The 20758-nt window shown below is 37.9% G+C and overlaps 1 protein-coding gene across 4 annotated transcripts in view; it reads left to right on the top strand.

The window, feature by feature from the left end:
• Positions 1 to 19618, top strand: part of TLN2 (talin 2) — a 150624-nt gene extending 131006 nt beyond the window's left edge. For all 4 annotated transcript variants that reach the window (XM_033070221.2, XM_033070219.2, XM_033070218.2 and 1 more), the window contains 8 exons: positions 115 to 222; positions 3410 to 3515; positions 5178 to 5302; positions 11800 to 11925; positions 13704 to 13766; positions 13864 to 14046; positions 15407 to 15532; positions 16512 to 19618. In XM_033070221.2, coding sequence (XP_032926112.1) covers positions 115 to 222; positions 3410 to 3515; positions 5178 to 5302; positions 11800 to 11925; positions 13704 to 13766; positions 13864 to 14046; positions 15407 to 15532; positions 16512 to 16640 — 966 coding nt within the window. In that variant the 3' untranslated portion in view covers positions 16641 to 19618. The remainder of the gene's footprint in view (positions 1 to 114; positions 223 to 3409; positions 3516 to 5177; positions 5303 to 11799; positions 11926 to 13703; positions 13767 to 13863; positions 14047 to 15406; positions 15533 to 16511) is intronic.
• Positions 19619 to 20758: the final 1140 nt, after the last annotated feature.

Below are 20758 nucleotides of genomic sequence, written 5' to 3'. Positions count from 1 at the left end.
AAATGTCATTTGCACACTATAAAAAAATCTTCTCCCTACTCTTTCCCCATCTCTCTGTGTTGATCTTCTCTTGTTGGGAGTGTTTTGGATACTAACCTTGTTTTACCTCCTCAGCAAGCATCATACCACCCAGATGTGAGTAAAGAAGTTCGGGAGAGAGCCCTGCGCTTTGGAACAGAATGTACCCTGGGATACTTGGAACTCCTGGAGCATGTTCTTCTGGTAAGGAGTCATCTGCGTGCATATACTGGGTTGCTTCCAGGGAGAGTAATCTTCCAGCCCTCTCTCTATATTGACTTCTAGTGACACATTTTTATCAGTTATGAAGGTTATGAAGTTTTGTTGTTAGAGCAAGCTAAAGAAAACTCACTACTTCAGCTCAAACTGTGAGACAGAAGGGCTACTGGAGTACTAAATGGAGCTGCATTCTGGATCAGATCTGGTGGCAATATGGATCTAAACCTAAAAAAGGTCCCTGACAAAGAAATTAAAATAAGACATTTCAGTATTCTTTTAAGCCCACAATAAACACTAGACATATTTGGCACAGTCTTGTCCCCTAGACTGAATTGGTTACATAATTATCATGAAGGAGCTGTTACATGCCTCTCACAGCCACACCTACTCCAAGCCATCCCAAATTCCCCAACCAGCGCTGCCTCACAAAGAACTATCCAACACATCAGACATGGCACCCCCAAAGCTCTGCATAAAACTTCTGCACTCAAATCCAAACTCATGAATCCTGCTGTCAGTGAGCTTTGCTTGACCATATATAATTATCACATAGTATATTACTTATCACATAATATTTGTTCTTCTGTTGCTATTTTTTTGTGGGAAGTAATAAAATGTGTTTGAACTAGCATTTATGAGATATTGAAGTTTCTGGAAAAGACTTAAATCAGCAATCAGCTTCATGGATGACCAGTGATTTCTTTTAGGTGGCTCTCAGCTGACATATCAAAGTTTCTGAAACTGAAATTTGCAGCCACTAACTGCAGATTAGCAAATCCAAATCAGTTTTTCTGCTGAAGACACAGCATGTGTAATTATTGGCATCAACTTGCTGAAATTTATATATAAAGTAAAAGTACAGTCACAGTTGTGCTTGCCACTTAACAGGTAAAATAGTTCAAAAAAGTTGGAACTTGCTAATGGAATTCTTAGATCTGTATTGCAGTAAGTGTTTTAGCATTAGATGTCTGATCCATTTTTAGTTTAGAGGACTGTGGGGAATTTTTCAGATTTGACCCTTAGAATGCTGGCAGTATGTGTTTCAAACCAAGTGCCAGAATAGACCAAAAACTTGAATCAGTTTTTGCTCATTTTGTTTCTCTCTGTCTGCATAAATTGAGAAGCTTAAGGTAAGAAAGGCACGTTCCATTTTATTGAAGTAACAGACCTTTCTTACCTTAAGCCTCCTCTACATTCAGTGCCCTAAAGACATGAGCAAGTTCTGCCCCCTCGTACCACTCCCTGCCCTTCCCCAGTGCTGGCTGCCTTAGAAAACTCTGCTGGTTTAGAATCCCTAGGTCTGCAATCTCATTTAATTTATAACCTCCAACAATGCAGATCATGTGGGATTAGGAACCTCTAATTGGTCCATTTGGCACCCTGTCATCAGTTGTCAGTTGGAAAGTAAGTTGTCAGTAAGTTCAGTTATACCCTCAGTGGTCAGGCTAGGGATGCTTGCATGGATTTCTCAACACAGGTGTCAAGGGGTATTCAATGACCATATTTCTTTGAAAATGATACTTGTTAGGTGCAAGAGTTGTCAGATGCAACATCTAAAATTTCTCAAGACAGTGTATTAACTTATGTAGAGGTTGCATTGGGTAAGGGGCACGAAGGTTTACTTTGTTTGCTCAAAGGAATATTCCACTAATCACCAAGCTAGGGGTAGGGCCAGGAACAGCTGTATGGCATGCACATCTTAGTAAAACTCTTTGTAAGTTTTACTAGCAAGACTCAAGACTGACCTGACCTCCTGCATATTCATATGCTCCATCCTGGTCAGAGCTGATCCATACTGAGTTGAGGGAAAGTCTGGAGCTTTGGTTGTCCATGGCTGCAGGGCTGAGACTCTGCTGACAGTTCTAAACTGGCTTTAAAACAACGCAGTTCTTTCATAACCTAGTTTTAAAATTTGCTCATTTTTTTCAATCCCAACATTGTCAGCACTATCACAGATAGTACTAGTGTCACAGTTATGGAGTAAAAAAAGTCATTTTTTATTATAGTCCTGACCACATTTGTGTGTTTTTTTGATATTTTTGATTTTGACTTTTTCGCTTATATTTGAAAGATTGAGATGCTCAGTGCTCAGTTTCTGCCGTGATAAGAGTTTAGCAGTGCATAAATTTTGATTATAAGTGTGTTGTTATATTTTTTTTTAGTGTTGCACATTGTTCAGCTGTTGAGGATTAATGTTGTTGTGATTACTGTGGAAACTTATTGACAGGAAACCAGACACACGTAGGTTGATATGGCAGTCCCAGAGAGAGAATTCCTTGTGTGGCAGAGTTCTCACTAGGCCAAGTTAGGAAAATAACATGATTTTGTTTATTCTGTCAAAGTAAATGGGTTATGCATTTGACTGCAATATAGCAACACTCTGGCAAAAAGATACAATCTCTTTTCAGTGTGCATCTAGAGATACTTGCAGCGGAGTTTTTGAAAACATTGAGAAAATGTTACACACACCTGGATGTGACTTTCATGATTCAACCATTTGTTTTGCTTTTATGTCTGTCACTCTTCTCTCAGAACGTAATTAAAAATGCAGATGTTCCTGTCCAGGGAAAGAATTCAACTTCACTCTGAGTTACTTGGTGTCTTTTATTTGAAGAAGCACAGAAGTTTAATACTTGATACAAATTCTGTTCAGAGATGTTTATCTTCTCCTTCTATTTGAGAGTCTTGGAATTTCCATTGTGTTCACCACAGCTGATTTTTTCTGGCACTTCCAGAACTCTGTAATTCTGTCTCTCAGAAATTGAGATGAACTAGTGTGTCAGTACTTGAAAATCACCTTCTCTCCAAGAGTGTGATAAGACTGAGCCTGATACATAAGTATAATGACTAAAATACTTGAGAATGGAGTACTAAAGCTGCATTTTCCTCCCAGATACTGAAATGTGTGCCTCTATTTGGGATAATTCTGTCCTAGGTTTAGGATTGAGAACTTCCAACAACATTGTCAGTTCCTGTAGCCGTGCAAGGCAGTGCCACTTTCCTCGTGAGCATCCAGCATTGTGGTGTAAGTCTCTGCTCCTGGTGCTTCACTGACAGTTACAGTTCTCTCACTGGGCTCTTGGACAATTGCTATACAAAATCTTTCACTAGAGTGCCTTCAGAATCTTCCAGCATTCTGGAATCCTTACTAATGTGCATTCTCTTTCTCTAGATTCTTCAAAAAGCCACTCCAGAGCTCAAGCATCAGCTGGCCTCTTTCTCCAAGCGGGTTGCAAGTGCTGTCACAGAGCTTATCCAATCAGCAGAAGCAATGAAGGGTGAGTTGGAAAGCCAGGCTACAGTGTGGTGTGCTCATTACTCCAGAGATGATGACCTGATATTCTGTGTAATATACACTGCAGGTTCTCCTCAGTTATCTCCTGCTGTTATCAGTACATTATCCTTGGAAATGAAGCTGAACTACGAGCAGTTTTCATAGATGGGAATCCATTTGTTCTTTCCTCCTTCCCTCATTATCTCTCAATATAGTTACTCTTTTTCATAGCAGAGTGATCTACATTATGCTATTTCCCTGTTCAAGTAGCTTTATTGGATTCTTCAGTTTTACCTGCATTCTTTTTTGTATTTCAAAATTTTATTTTCCATTTGCTAACAAGGCAGGCCTATATCAGACTTCTGTTCCCTAAGTGCTTTTTAAAAATCTTTATATTATTTTCATCTTTAGACACATTTATTAATTTCTGGCTATTTTTGCATTTTAATTCATATTCATTAAAATTTTAAAAAAACACTTTTTATTTCTTTTTTTCACTTGTTGCCCATAAAGGATGTCTTTATTCACTTTAGAAGCTTTTTTTTTTGTAGGAAGTAAAATGGTTTTTACCCATTCACAATTTTCTTTCCTAATTTTCATTTATAGGTACACAATAAAATTGTCTCCTAACAAATTTAATACATAAATGCTTTAACCTTTGTGAAATGCCTTTTTTGTAGAGGAACTGCTACATTTAACAAATTTGAGCTTGACTGTATTTATACTTTCTGCATTCTCTTATTTTTTTTCTGTTTATCTGCCAGTATTAGGGTTTAATATAGAAGATCTTCATCCTGTACAGCATATGAGCTGAGAAATGGTCTTTAGACTGTGCCCTTAGAGGTTAGGAACTACTTCTGGCTGTTTCATTGTTTCCCTCAATTCAGAATATGGACGCTTTCTGAATCTTGTAATTCAGAGAATGGTGTTAGGAAATCAAAAATAATGATGCACTGACAGCTTCTAAAAATATGAAACTACTTCCAACCAAGTATTCATTTCGTGGATCTACAAAATTTTTTTGAGAAAAGAGAAACACGAAAAAGTCAATAGCAAAAAAAAAAGTTGCCCTTCAGATGTGATACAGAAACTGAGAAACTGCTTTGGCCTTTTCTACATCACTGTTAGACACACACTGCCAAAAATGTGCTTCCTTCAGTCAGTGCTAACTTCATCCCCACCCACTGCCAGCAGACAGACTGCCAGGTCTGTGCAGGGGGTGACTGCACAGTGTGCTGGGAATGCCTGTGTTGGCTGTAGCCTGTCCTCTCTACCATTGTGTCAGACTTCTCAATGCACCCTGTGGCTTTGTCAAGTTAGGAACCATCTGAGTAAGACTTCTGATAAACACAAGTTGAGTTTAAAAACTCAACAACAGCTGGTTTTGTTCCCAGTATGGACAGTATCCCTTTTCGAAGCTTCTTTGCTAACACAATTATTAAATAAGTTACTTTCATGAGAGAATAATCCTGCTAAATACTTCTTTCCCCTCTGCTTTACAGTTTTCTCTGTGACATAAACCACTGATTTCATGCCTTTATGGCACTAAAATCAGCTTTCTGTGATGTACATTCTGCATTGGACACTTGAGGTGTGATTGCAATTCCCTCTGAGTGGCAGCTCACAGTGACACTGAAGTTATTGTCTCCATCTCCATTAATTTCAGGAACAGAGTGGGTGGATCCAGAAGACCCAACAGTCATTGCAGAGACAGAGCTATTAGGGGCTGCAGCATCAATTGAGGCTGCAGCAAAGAAGTTAGAGCAGCTGAAACCAAGAGCCAAACCCAAGGTGAGTGTCCATCCCCATTGTTTGTTTGAGGTTACACGTTGCCCATAGTTTGGTGTGTACTTTGCTACTGGCCACAGTAATGGTGTAAACAATCAAACCTTGCATGACTCTCAGTGCCCAAAATGCTCTGGATGGCACTTAGCCCTGAGGGTAGAGGGTAAAAAGGTGTTTTTCAGTCAAGCTTGAGCCATAAGCAAGCAAAGGAAGAGAAGCCAAATGTTAGAAATGCTTATAAGAGTTATGGTATCATTGCTGTTATTTACCTTTCTGTTTCCAAACATCTTTTACTGGTGTGTAGTCATTCTTGCTTACTTTCTTTTGGAGACCCTTTGCCTACATCTGTGTAGTACAGCAGGAGAAAGCAGCAGTAACACAGATTGAAGGGAATGTAAATGAACTGCAGGATTTTCTAAGGCTAAAACCAGCATTTTATTCCATGCTTAGAGAATAGCTGTTTCAGTATAGAATCAGATATGTTGTGGGATCATTTCTATGTCATTTTCCTGAAGGAAATTAAACTACAGTTCATTATGATATAGTGTTGCATGTTGCCAGGTAATTTCAAATGTGTCTCTGAAGATATTAGAAAATTAAGGCAACTATTTTCGTGTGCAGTAGAGAGGGAATATGTGAAACTGGTTCATCCCAGAGAATTGCTACCTTTTGCCTGGTGTTAACAGGCAGGTTTTAGTAGAAATTACTATGTTGCATCTCTTTAAAATGAAAAAAACATGTTTTGGCTAGGAAAAGGAAAGGACTACGTATCTATTTTCCTCTTTATGCTGCTTTGTAGGTTCAAAACTGTTTTCAAAGTAAAGCTAATGAGAAGTCTTTCTAAAAAGCAGATCCTCAAGACCATTCATTCAGTGTTGGCTGATTGTATTGGTGCAGGATAGTATTTTGTTATTTAGGAGCATCAGATGCAATAATTCTTGGAAGCTTCAGCCTTTGAGGACCTCCCACCCCCCACCTCCCTGCTTAGTGATAAGAATAAATTAGCTCATGAAAAAGAAATGCTCTTTGTCTGCATTTTTAACAAGTACATCCATTTTGTTTAAAAAGAAAAATGGTCCTTTATAATGAGATTCCACAGGCTGAGTCTGAGGAGTGGAAAAGTCCTCCATCACCTTTTCTATACAATCACTGCACAATAGCACGTGTGTTGCTTGGTTACCATGGAGCAGTTTCCTTCCAACATCTAAGCCCCTCCAGGGGCTTACATTGTAATTTCTCAGTGAATGCAGTTCTCACACCTGCTCATCATTTAACATGTTAATTTGAGTATCCAGTCTGCTTGTGACTTATTAGTTTGTTTGTCGTTTTCTTAAACTAAAAATCATATCCAGGTGTTTGTTTGATTTAAAATTTCAGCAACCTTTGCATCCTTTTCAGATGTTTAATCTCTTTCACAATAGGGATTATAATCCACATCCAAGGATTTGGATCCAATTCACTTTTTCTGCTGCAGACTTGTAGCTTGTATCCTCCCAGAGTAGGATTTCCTGTGGTGAACGGGCTGTGTCTTTCTAATACTCATCTTTGACAACATACAGAGTGTATAGAGTGTTGTAGTAGGAATACTAAACTAGCTAAGAGTGGCTTTGTCTTGTGCAGAGTCTATAAAAGCAGGAATAGCAGTTATTTTCTACAATGGAACAAACTATCTAGACAATATCCTGCTTTGGTTAACAGCAATCATCAAGTGAACTCACAAAGAAGTCCTCAGCTGGTAATTTTAGGATGTCTACCTGCAGGAGAGCTATCGTCTTCATCATTACTAGTTGGTGGCTGATTCTCTGGTTTCTGGCAAAGTTTTTTTATTGGTGCAGGGAGTGGGAGTAATTTGATTTAAGGTTTAAATTTTGATCTTTGTGTTCCAGTTTGTCTTTTACCTCTAAAAAAACCCCAGCAGTTGAAGGTGGGGTTTCTTCTCATTTGTTCCACCATCTTAGTTTTTTATAACTTTCAGAATTTTTTCATTTCTTCATTATCATACTTTTGCACCTGTCATAACCCCCTTGATGCCTTAAACTGACACAAATAGCAAGAGGCATCTTAATTTTCTGCTACTGGGAATCATCTTACCCAGAGAGCAATTTCTAATGAGACATGGTGCTGCTAACTGCTGCCTGTGCTTTATTGTACAATACTTATTCTGTTTGTTTTAAATCCTGGTTGTTTGGCTGCAGGTGAATGTGTTCCCAAAATGCTTAGTCCACTAGTCCACAGCCCTGTCATATTTACAGATATCTGTAAATATCTGTATGTCTTCTGAGCTCCTATCTTAGAAGAACTTTGAGGACTCTCTTGAGCAGGTGTTGTTACTACTCTCTGTAACACAGAACCTGTTCACTATTCACCTTGCAGTGTTCAAGGTGAGAAATTATCTAAGAAGCAATGAGATTTTTTTTTTTAAAGCAGGATTTGGCTGTCATGTTTCCTTTAAGTAGAATTATTTTTCCTGAATGTGGACTCTTACTTTTTCAGTTTTCCATTTGGAGAGTCAGGTGTATTGCAATGCAGACACACATTCCTTCTGTTATGCAGATATGCTGCTTCCTGTAAAATAACAACCCCCAAAACTAGTAATTTTCTGAAGAAGAAAACTATTTTGTCTAATAAAATCTTCATGCTAATACTGGGCAAAAACCACTTTTAAGTAAAAAGGTGTAGCAGATGAGGTACAACAGGAGAGAGCACTGCTGTCCCTACCCTGTTCTGTCTGCTCTTCATGGTTCTGTGCAGGCCTCTGCCTCCAGACACGGGTGTTTTGTAGTTAGCAAGAGTTCCCTGCTAGTGGCTTTCAGCAGTTGGTCCTTTGTTTTATTTTTTAACCCAAGATGAATCAAACCTGGATGCCTTTTTCTGCAGGACTCTGTGTGATATGTTTGATATATTAGGTTGTTATTTAATCCAACTATATATCAAACATATTCCTACAGTGTCCTGCCCTGTCTCCGGGGGTTTTAACATAGTAGAAGGCAATATGAAGGAATACAATCACAAACAGGTCTAGAAGACTTCCAGTAGATTCCTAATGTAATCTGGTATAAAATACATACATGGATGGCTTCTAAATTGTGTAGGGCTCTTTGTGACAGTGAGCAGCAGCTGTGTCAAGAACTGACTTTCACTGAAATCATTATTGTGCTTTCTATGGCTCAGTGCAGTAACTTGTATCGGTTTGCTCATTGTAAAGTAGAAGATGAGAGGTGCTTGGAAGTAAAACAGTTTGTCTTTTGTAATTTTTGCTACTGTTTTGCAATGGGATTGGGGGCTCATTTGTTTTCCTATTAATCCCGACTTTATTTATGCTACCCCTAATAATGGAGATGCTGTAAAAAAATGGTTAAAATACACTGCAAAAACCTATCTTTTTTGTTTTGTTTTCAATGGCATAATCAACATTTTTAGGATATTACATTCTAAAGGCTATGTAGTGAGCCTAATGTTTGTCTGTTCTAGTCACTTAATCTCCCAATCCATTTACAGCTGTACATGGTTAATGACAGCTTAGTTTAGGCTTGAGGAAAATGGGATGTTGATCTTCATGGGGGCTGCTTGAGGAAGAAGAAGCTGATCTCTTGTGTCATAGATCTGGTTTTCTAGAGAAACCTGCTCTAAAATCTCACAATGTGATATTTTCTGCCATGTATCACATCACTGCTCTAACCTTATTCATGAAGGCTGTGAACTGGCACGTTGTGAGGGTACTGTTTATGAGTATGAACTTAAGACAGTTCAGGAGACACTGGGAATGGTGGAATAATTACTTTTCTTGTAGGGCATTTTGCTGTGCTCAGTCTTGTGCTGCTTGCTGTCCTCATTGCTAAGGAATGCTCTTGGGAAAGCACTGGCAGGAAACACACCCACAGTGCTGGCTGAGCCTTGTGCCTCCCCCATTGAGTATCCAGCCCTTTGGTGTGTGTAACACCTGAGAATGGTGAAGGGAAAACAAGAGAGGAGGACTAGAAAAGAAGGATTTGTTAGAAAAAATGAAAAGCCAACAGGCATTCAAGAGTTTGAGTGCTGTGTATAACTGCTACAAAAATAAATTCTTCACAGAAGGGATCAACTGTCAAGAGATTTTTTTTTCCCAAAAGTAAAAGAAGTTGTGAGATGTAAAAGAATGTAAGACTTGGAAGTTTGAGAAACTTGAGGTATGGCTTGTTCTCCCAAGCCCTGGATTTTAATATAATTGGAAATAAACTGATTTGGTAAACGGGGGAGGAAAAGTCTGTTAGCAGATGATTTAGCTAAGGTTTAGCTGTCTGTTTTCCTGTTGAGCTTCACCTGCTGCTCCATGGTGGAAGTTAATCCAACCACTGTACAATGACACTCTTGATAATGCAAACTTTGATTTCTTGGCATTCTCTTTGAAAAGCAGTCATTTTTGCTTAGGACTTGTGTGCAATATTTAGTCTACTCACTACCCTGAACTGAGTTTAAACAACTGCTTTTCTTCAGCATCTTTTTGGTGGTTGTTTTTTTCACAAATTGAATTCCATCTGAGCACATACACAGCTGTCCAACAGATTAGACTATGGCCATGAACATTTTATTAAATATCAACAAAGATTGACACAACCTTTGTAATAAATAAGCAGATACTGAAGTTCTCACTTATTTAAGTTTGAAATCCTGACAGTATTGATATATAAAGAGTAACGCCCATAATATATTTTATGTTGGAAATGAGAATTTAATGACTTGGTAGCAAGAAGTCTTGGATGAAAGTAAAAGTGCAGTAACAGTCTGTTAAATTTCCTGTCAGTCAGTGGTATTTCTGTTGATATTTCAGTTTCAGTCTTTACTCAAATCAAAGTCCAATGCATCTGTTTTAATAAGGACAGTAATTTTGATAGAGACTACTGGATTCCATTTGATCACTCTGGTAATGTTGTGATTAAAGTAAGAGTTTTATAAATCAGACTTGAGGCCTGTAGAGGGCTGATGTGATTGCACTTTGGTATAATAATGGTCATGATGTGGCATTGCAAGCACTGCCAAAATTCTATGTGGAATATGACTTGCTCACTTTCTAAAGCAATTTCTTTTATTACAAACATATAGACTTTACTTGATGGGAATAGCCCAATAACAAGGCAAGACAAATATTTTTCTGTGGATTAGGTGGTTTTTCCTAAAAAAAGAAAAATATATATATATATAAAAGCTTTTCTGGTGTCTGTGGATGCTCTTGTTTCATCTCCTGGACATTTAGTTATGTGACAGTTATGTGAGGTGCTGTAGGACTGGGTGCTGCTTGATGGGTCATTTTGTAATTACTTACCATTATCCTTTAGTATTTTATAATTGACTATTTCATCAAACTGCATGAAAAGTAACAGGAGAACTAAACCTGACTTAAATTTAGATGGATGTGCTTAGACTTGCAAATGAAGTGCCCAATTTTTTTAACTCATGGCCCACCTGGCTGGTGTTTCTAGAGTTAGTTGTGTGATACAAGAATGTTGCAGTTGCCATAGTTAGAACAAACTTGTATTTAAAAAGCTTTATCTCTCACAAAGTAGGATGTCCTGATGACACTGTAGCCACTGGCCCTACTTGTCATAGGGCCTTGAATTCCAGTAGGCTTGTGATTGGATCACAAACAAAATACATCTGGTGGATTATTTTATATAAGAAGCTATTGGAATACATGACCCAGGCTGGTTCAGTTTAAAATAACAATGACTGTTCATCTCTATCCATTTCATTAACTGTTCAAAAGCTGGTAAGCATGCTTAGATGGACAAATATTTTCAATATTTGTTTAAATTATTTGAAAACCAGGAAAGTTTTTATGGAACAATAAATTTGCATTTTAAATAGTAAGAAACCTCATTTGGAGGTTCTGCACATGCTTGTTGAAAGACACACTTGGATGAAGTGTTCCAGACTGACTTTGGAACTTCCTATGTCCAAGATCACTAAACTGAACTGTTGCACAAAGCTGCCTTCTGTGCAATGACAGCTCTTACTGAAAGCTGTTAAATCTGTGTTCTTGCTTGGTATCTACTTTATATTCCTTAATACAGGTGAATGAGACAACACACATTTACCATTGTTCTTTTTCAATGTCTTAAGTCTTTAAATATTTAGAAAATGCTTTCCCTAGTTTAGCCATCTTGGAAGCCATATTATGGCACTACAGAGATAATCTTGATAGGAATTTCTTTTAAGTCCTCCATTTTTCTGAATGTAGTTTAGAGTAGCTCTAGTGCAGGTAATGCATTAGAAAGTTGATGGCTTTGTTTAAGTATCTTGTGTGATGCTCTGTTTCAGTGTGAGCAGACACAAGAGAAACCTAATACTTACTTTATGTGGACTCCCAGCTTTAGTCCACACAAAACTCCTTAGCAGCAAATTATGTTCTAGGTCTTACTGACTTTACTGATGTGTCCCAGAATCTTCTTGTCTTTTTATATGTCCTCAGTCTTGAAAGAATAATTGCTTTCAGGTGAATGTGTAACGTTGTTTTTTCTTGGTTATAGCAAGCAGATGAGACTCTGGATTTTGAAGAACAGATCCTGGAAGCAGCTAAATCCATTGCAGCTGCTACCAGTGCCCTTGTGAAGTCAGCTTCAGCAGCCCAGAGGGAACTGGTGGCTCAGGGAAAGGTGGGTAAACAGAATATGTAGCAACAATAGTGAGGGAAAGCATCAAAATTGCCTCTAATCTCCTAAGAGCTCTGTTAAAAACAGTAGGAAAGAAGCTTGGGAATGACTAATGACTAATGAAAGTGTTGATTGTTCACTGCTCATCACAGTACATGGTCCGGACCAGGTTCTGTTTTAAAAAATCCCATGGTTACATTTATTTAAACCTCACAAGTTTCATCAAGTGCTTGGCTCTTCAAATGATTCAGTTGTGAAGTTTAATTGTGAGGGCTCCTCACTTCATGAAGATCTGTGATTCAAGCCACTAATGTATGGTCCCACACAGCAGTTTGAGATCCAAACCCAAATGTCACTATGTACAATACTGCTCTGGACCAGAACAGCTAAAGGCCTAAGTAATTGTGCCCTCAATGCCTTGTAATTCAATAGGGACACAGACCTGCATGTACATTCAGTACATTTCAGTGACCTTGCTTGTAGGTATTGTTGGAACCAATGGAAGGAATATTCACAACACATGGCATCCTTTTGGTGTGATCAGAATTGAGATTTTGTAAATCATTTCATACCATCACTATTTTTCACAGTTAGTATACTCTGAAACATAAAATTTAAACATCCACCAGGTATGTTGCCTGTGAGAACAATTTATTATAGGACCATTGTTGTTGTGTCATTATGGTTTCCATTTTCACCTGATTCTAAACTCGGAGCAGGCTGTATCATGGATCCCACAATCAGGCTATGCTGTCTGCTTTAGCCTAATTTCTGGGAAGCTTGTGCTTTTGGTTCTAAGAGGACCAACAAGCACTTCATCTGTGGTCTACTTAAAAATATTGTTCAGGGGATGATGAGGCAAGAAAACGTTGAAACCTAAACACTTTAGGGACCGAGTGAGGTTTTTATACATAACTGATATTTTAAATTTTTTTTTTAGTTACATGAAGTGTCAGCATAACCATGAGAGAACATATCTTCTGTTTATGTTGATGTTGCACTAAATGATTTTATTGCATTGCCTGGAATTCTCATTATGCACGAATGCCTGTTTCCATTTCTTTTAAAGCACAAGTTTCTGGACTATGTTTACATTTTACATCTTTCAGCTTCTCTTCCCAAACCTCCCAGACCCAGGCAGCTGAGGTTGTGGATCTGGCAAGCAACTCTAGAGTTTAGTTTTATTGCTTTCATCTAATATGGGAAGAAAACTGTCTCCAAAATGTTGCTGGTACCGCTGATGCCATGAGCACTTCAGTGGAAAAGCCATGCAGAAAAGTGGGCTGCTCTCCTAAAGTGCCATTATTAGGCATGAAGGCATTTAGGGGGCTTCCCTGTGAAGCTTTCTGATCTGTACCTTCCCACAGTGCTCAAATCAGAAGAGATGAAAGAATAATGCAAATTCAAATGTATTATGGAGAGAGAAGTAAGTTATTTTAAAACTTGGGACTTAAGGAACTGCTGCTTCAGCTGTTGCTTTGGCTGTGGCTTCAACCACCAGAAGTCTGCTAATTGCTGGTTATTCTGGTAATTACTTCTGTGTGTTCCAAGAATGGGTCAGCTGAAGCAGTATGGTAAGTTGGACACTTCCTGAGCTGGCAGATGTGTGCTGGAAGCACAGTTACTCTGACAGCTGACTTCCAGTTGTATTTTCTGCTCTTGAATGTGCTGGGCAGAGTCACAGGTACAGGTGTTTCCTTTTTTCATGGATTACTGCTTGTCTAATTCTGAGACTAAGCAATTGCATTTTCTTGTAAGGCATCTCTGAACTGTTTTTTCAGGTTGGAGCAATCCCTGCAAATGCAGCTGATGATGGACAGTGGTCTCAGGGACTTATTTCTGCTGTGAGTAACTACTTCTCCTGAGAAAACTGGCACCTTCTTTCAAGAAATAATATCCTCTGAGAATACACAGTGACTTTTTTTTTTTACTGCCTTCTAGGCCCGAATGGTGGCAGCTGCAACCAGCAATCTTTGTGAAGCAGCAAATGCCTCCGTTCAAGGCCACGCTAGTGAGGAGAAACTCATCTCATCTGCCAAACAAGTTGCAGCTTCTACAGCACAGTTGCTTGTGGCTTGCAAAGTGAAGGCTGATCATGACTCTGAAGCCATGAGGAGGCTACAGGTACTTGTGTTGTTAATTGCTGAAAAGATTATGCATGAATTCAAGATTATACATGAATTCAACACCTTGTGGTCAGTCTTCCTTTGTTTCTAGGAGTCAAGAGACAGCAGTTGTAGATAGAGCATTTCTAGAACTGAGAATCACTGTTAGACAAAAATAAGAGAATCTAATGCAACAGCTCAACTGAAGTCTGAGTGAGTTTCTTTACATGAAACTGGTTCCCTTTTATGTTACACATCCATTTCATGTGAGCTTCACTGAACTGCTGCTGAACTAACACTGAAATTTGCCATTTTACCAAGCTTCATTTTAGCCCCAGAATGAATAATGAAAGGAAGAGCAGTTTGCACTTGGAAATTATGTCCTTTATCATAGCAAAAAATGTGAGTTGATGTCTTCTAAATATTTTTGCTAGTGGACTTGCCAAAACTGAGATTTTTCAGCTGACTTTTCCCCCAGCAGGAATGTTTTCACATGTAATCAGTAGGTTGGATTCAGGACTTTGAGTGTCTTGGTTTTTTCCTTCATACCCCAATTTGAACTGTGTTTCCCATGAATATAAATTTGGAATGCACTGTTACAGAATCTTCCAAAACTTAATGAAACAATTGGAAATGTTTTTATTCTGTCTGGATGAGCTCCAGACTCAGCAGAGCAAATTTCAAATAATTTATACTTGAGTCATTTCAGTGAGGAAGACTTGAAAATGAGATGCAGCTGGAAATATGGGACAGAACTGGGGAAAGGCAGGGGGACGGGTTCAGAGCTGGTCCCTCCTAGGAAGGATGGAATGTTGGAAGCTGTGGCTTCCCTTCCTAGTGCCAGTGTGTCTCTAGCATGTGGAAGCAGGATGTTTTGGCCTGCTGGCAGTATCCAGTTCAGACAATGAAAGATATATTACAAATGTTTGACCATTTCTCTTTAGGAATCTGAGAAGTTTTAGGAAATAAAAGTTTAAATGTGAGATAACTATGACTGTGTACGTTGCTAAGTTGCCCTGATTAAAGTCCATTAATTTAAAAACTTGATTGTTTTATAATGTCTTTGTACACTGGCTTTTAGTTTCTGTTCTTTCTCAAAAAAAAAGTCTGATCAGCATAATATAACTAGTAATTTCATCTACTGCTTTATTTCAAACTGCAAGAATAAAAAACTCATTTTTTACTTCTCCAACTTTCAACTTCTTAAAGGAATTTTGTTCTCTCTGTATCACTGATTTTCAAGGATTAATTTGCTTTTCACTGGGGAAACAACCCCATACCTTTCCTGTGCAGTCAAGCAAAGATGTTTGTTCTGATGTTCAGACAAATTCATGTTAGTTATGTCTTTTCCTTATTACTACATTTCTTATTTCTCAAAGGCTGCAGGAAATGCTGTCAAGCGTGCATCAGACAATCTTGTCAGGGCAGCCCAGAAAGCAGCGTTTGGAAAAGCAGAGGATGATGATGTTGTGGTCAAAACAAAGTTTGTGGGTGGCATCGCTCAGGTTGGTACAATCACTCCAGAAATAAAGCAGGGAAAAACCATCACAGAAATGAGTGGTGTTACAATGTCCACCTGTTGCATTGCAGGCTGGACAAATCTACTTAGAAATCTATGATAAATTGCTTGATGCCTCATTATCATGGAACCCCTGGCATAAAAACACAGTGATGTACTATGTGATATCTGCACTCCTCCACTGAGCATTTGCTGTAATAGCAGTTACCATTGTCCAACAGCTTTTAGTTTTGTTCTGATATAATGAATGCATCTTTTCAGAATTCTCTTATGTACTTTAAATGTTCCCAAATCTTAATGAAACAATGATTTTGCATACATTTAAGCAAAGAAATAGAGAGTGAGAGATAAAAACCAATGATGTTTTGTTACTGTGGCCGTAATAATTATTGGGAAATAATAACAATATTTTAAAGTAGATTTCAAGGCTCTGAGGTACCAACTTCTAGATTCCTTATAATGAAGGAGGTGCATGATATACTGTACTTGCTACTTAAAAGATACTGAACTTGATTATTTCTGCATGTCTGTACTATTGTCATTTTTTCTTTGGCATTCTGAGATGTAAAAAAATACTATGGACACCTACAGTAAGGAATGTTCCATTTTATTGTCACTCAGACATTATGTTAAGATATGGTGCTTATTCTACATGTTCTAAACCCCCATCCTGCTGATTGTTGGGAGAATGCAGAGCTGTAAAATTCATCATGGATGCATGGTAAAACTATGGCGATAAATTATTTTTCTCTTTTTTTAGTCCTGTTTAAGAAACAAGTGGGAATACAATACTTTTCTTGATGGCCTAGTCCTGGAATCTGGAAAAATTTGAGCAATTCCTGATGAAGTCATTGAAAATTGGTGCTTCTCTGGAGAATGCTCACAAGGGCCAACTGAGACTGTGGTGTCATAGAGAAAGAAATATTATTTTACAGACAGAATTTCTTGCTGCTTCTGTTTTCTAGATTATTGCAGCCCAGGAAGAAATGCTGAAGAAGGAGAGAGAGCTGGAAGAGGCAAGGAAAAAACTGGCTCAGATCCGCCAACAGCAATACAAATTTCTACCCACAGAGCTGAGAGAAGATGAGGGTTAACTGTTAACCTGCTGAGATTTTTCTTCCTTTTTATTCTTTTGTTTTCTTTTTTTTTCTCTCTCTTTTTTTTTTTTTTTTCTTTTAAAGAAATAAGCTAAAGGGGGACAGCACATTGAGAACTGCTCTGATAGCATACTGGTATGCCAAGCACTTAGCTAAATAAACTGCCTGTCATAGCTTTGGATGAGCAGAGGGCAATAAACACTTGTTCCTTCCCATCTGCTCAGCTGAGGTGCATGATGATCAAATAATGGTACAGTGTTATGTTCATCTTTCCTGCTCCTCCCTTGATTTATATCTGAGAAGAGAATGTTTCACTATTTACTAAAGATACTAAGTCAGTATTATTGTCACTTTCCTGATGCTTGAGGTATTTATTGTTCCTTGACTAGTTCTAAAACGTTGATAATATTAAGTAGGAAAAGAATCAAGAACGATACGATAAATATCACATGAGCTGGTGATTCTCCCACAAGTCCCCTTGTAAAAAGAAGAGCAAGATGGAGAAGCACATATGGCTGAGTGGAGAAGCACACACAAGTGTGCATTTGAAGAAAAAGCCTGTCTTCTTTCAGTGTTATATAGCTGGTTCACCCCAAAACTGGAGGAATTGTCTCTGCAGCTGTTTGCACTATTATTCCTTACCTGATACCAACAAGCTTCTTCTTGTACAATTTTTAGGTTTACAAAATGTGGCAATAGCCATTCTTTAAAGAGCTCAAAAAACAAAGAAATGGAAACCTTGTCACTGCCTCAATAATAGCAGGTTCATGAAAGAAAATGCTGTTTCAATTATATACCTCTAATGTGTGACTACTTTTACAGTATTACACACACATACGCATGCTCTAACTTTAGACTGAATAGTTTGCATTATTTTTTTCAATTGAAACTATCTGGCTTGTACTGTGGTATTTCTGTTAGAATGTATCCCAGTTAAAAAGGGAAATGCCCAGTACAACAAAAGACTATCAACTCTTTTTATTATTTTCATAATTACATTTATAATTATTATGTTTTGAAACCTGTGGGAATTGTAGAAGAAAAGAATAAGTGATTTACAAGTAGATTTACAATTTTTCCTGTAATACAATTTTTTAAAATTTGGACTCTAGAGAGTTTGTTTTCATAGTTGCTATTGATGAAAAAGTATTCACCAAGGAATTGCAGAGAAGGGATAGCAGCAGTCTATCAGGATTCTTTTGTCTTCAGCTGCAGGAAGGTACAGTATGCTCTCAGTATTTCTGTTGTAACCTAAACAATAGCAGTTTGGGTAGAGTAACATATTTTACTATGTCAAAGAGAACACAAATCACAGCAACTTTAAGTAGCAAAAGCTAAACTATTTGACTAACTACAGAAACACCATCTCTCCTAACAACAACTTCCAACATGTCTCCAACTCCACTTAAGCCCTCCTAAACAATAATGGCAAGTCTGTTTAGGTCAAAGGGTGTTGTCCCTTCAGTCCTTCTGAAGGCTGTGCTGTCCTTAGATCCTGCCCAGTATGTTCAGCTGAGCCTCTTGTGTTCTGTGCATACTCACCTAGTTGTTGTTGCTGCAGAAAATACTTGTCTGTAGACTCCACAGTAACCCTCTAGTGGTAGGTTCATCAGTTTAGATAGTGCTAACTCCTCATTTAATTTACCTGCATGAGACAATTATCAGGAATTTATCACACTAGTACTAAATATATAGCAAAAAAATTGCTAGACAATTAATAAATATTGAAGTGTAAAAAGGTTTTTATTGTCTCTTCTCTGATACTGATGTATTTCAGACTCTACTAGTAGAGTTGCTGGAGAATCCACAATCATGAGAGGAAAAAAACTGGTATATCCCAAGTGGAATCACTGGCATTGACAGATGTGCTGTGCTGTGTAGGCTTGTGTGTAAATGCAAACCCTGTACTATCAGAGATGTGCAATTCCGACTTCTTTGATTTGCCACTTCAACACAATCAATTTGGGTTTTTGTTCAACTCACTGTAAACAGTGTCACAGTCTGGAAGTCTACACCAAGAAAAAGGCTTCCTGTAAGTCTTTGGGCAGAAGGCTAAACTGGTATTTATTGCTGTAAGACCTAAATGAAGACTGCTCTAGTGGTGGGGGTTTTCTGCTGCTGTTGGTAGGTTCAACTCCTTTGCAGCTTATGCTTTTCTCTTGTCTTATCTGGATGGTCTCACTTTCCAATCTCTTTTCCAGAAAGATCTGCAAGACAGATTTTTTACTGTTTCCCTTTCAACCTACCTTTAGCTATTATTTGATCTCATTAAAGCATGAAGAAAGATGATGCTGTCTTTAACACCATGCCACTGTTTTATTGTAGGCATAATACTGATGTAATGTACTTTGGTCAGGATGGTATTTTCCAGTTTGGTATAAGCCAAAAAAACCTTGTCAAATGCAACTCTGTATGGAAATCATATAGCTAGAGAACTTTGTCAGTATGTAGAAGGTAAGAGCATATTCAAATTGTGCTCCAGAGAAAAGTGTTTGGGAAAACCATTTTAGCACAGCTATTTTGAGACTTCTCTGTCTCTGATTTAGTGCCCCCTCTTACATGACAGAAAGTATATTTTCCTTAGCTGTGTGCTCCATAGAGGAACCACAGTCAGGTGAATAGCTGAGCTGGACAACTGATGTATTTTTTTACTCAGAATTTTGGGTCTTCATTTGTGAACCATTTAGAGAATATAAGGTAATCCAGAGTCTTTCAGTTTTTTTCTTGCTGTTACAAATTGCAGTATCGCTGAAGTTCACGTGTGAACATCTGTAGTCCATCCATTTCTTTGGCATGGGAACTTGCAGCAGGAAGTGACAAGTTGGAGTAAGGGGTAGATGCTAATTAATAAGAAGACAAATGTTTACTTTGTTCTGTTAACTTGTGAAATGATGAATGAGCTCTGTTGTATCTCACCCTTCATGTGGAATTCACTCTGAGAATTGTATGCAAATTAAAAACTAAATGCCTCCAAACTCTTTGTGTACAAATAGTCTAATGTCATTTCACCAACTATTCCAAAAAATGAATATTCAAAAAAATGAATGTCTAAACTTTTATAAATCAGAAGCCTCAAAAGTTAGAAAAGTTTTGAAACAAAAAATTGAATTCCTGACTTTTTTCCTATTTCCTTTCCCTCTGATTTTCTGCATGTTGATTGCTTAATTTCTAATGAAGGAAGAGTATGTGAATCTAGAAACCTCCTCAACCTCAGTATGTTCAAATCATGAGTGCATTTGTGTTTTTCATCAGTCCTTATCAAACTGATAAGCCCAGGAGTATGGTATTTATCATCTCTACATATTTTGTAACCTCTTGGGGTTTCAGTTTTTTCACCTTTGGAAGTGGGCTTGGTTCAGGGGCAGGGGGCTTGCACTGGAAAAGTTTTCTCCTTAGGTAATTGCATCATGGTTAACAAAGAGGGTTTTAGACCCATAATTGTCATGATTTCTGAAACCTGCTTTTTCATATTCATGTTAGTTACATTAAATGCATTGTGGTTGATCATGTTAATGGAATAGCATGTTTCTGTTGCACAGTTTATGATGCCACATACAAAAACTGTTTAGTCACGTGAGTCACAACTCCGTTATAAATTGCCCTCATTTACCAAGCTATAAATAAGTGCCATTTTGTCACTTAAAAAGAAAGAACAATATTTTTTTTTCTCAAATTAGTGCACTTTGTTGCAGTGAAAGAACCTTCTGTTCAAGATAGCTTTGAATTTTTATGAGTTTGAGCTCTCACTTTAATGCCTTCCCCTCCTTTAACCCCAAGAGGGCACAATGAAGTTTGTAGTCATGCCGCCACACCATTATATATAGTATTTATCTGGCCATAAAAATAAATAAGTAATATATTTTAGACCAACTTTTATCTTGGTCTTCACCAACAATAAGCCCCTTGAAAGATTTTTTTCTTTCTTTTTTGCCTGCAGGTATTTGTGACTTGTGTTGCACTGGTGGTCATGCGAGGATTATTTTGCTTTTTAAACTAAATAAGGCTGGAGTTGCCTGTAAGAGATTAAAATTCCCAAGTGACAGAGCAGAATGTTCCATTTCAAGTTCTGCTGCACAGAGAAAACTAGGAGTGCTTACTTTGATATGTCAGTATCT

Source organism: Catharus ustulatus, chromosome 12, assembly GCF_009819885.2.
Source record: "Catharus ustulatus isolate bCatUst1 chromosome 12, bCatUst1.pri.v2, whole genome shotgun sequence".
In the NCBI taxonomy this organism is placed as follows: domain Eukaryota; kingdom Metazoa; phylum Chordata; class Aves; order Passeriformes; family Turdidae; genus Catharus; species Catharus ustulatus.
Note: the sequence above shows the minus strand (reverse complement) of the source record. Positions and strands in the feature narration are given on the sequence as shown.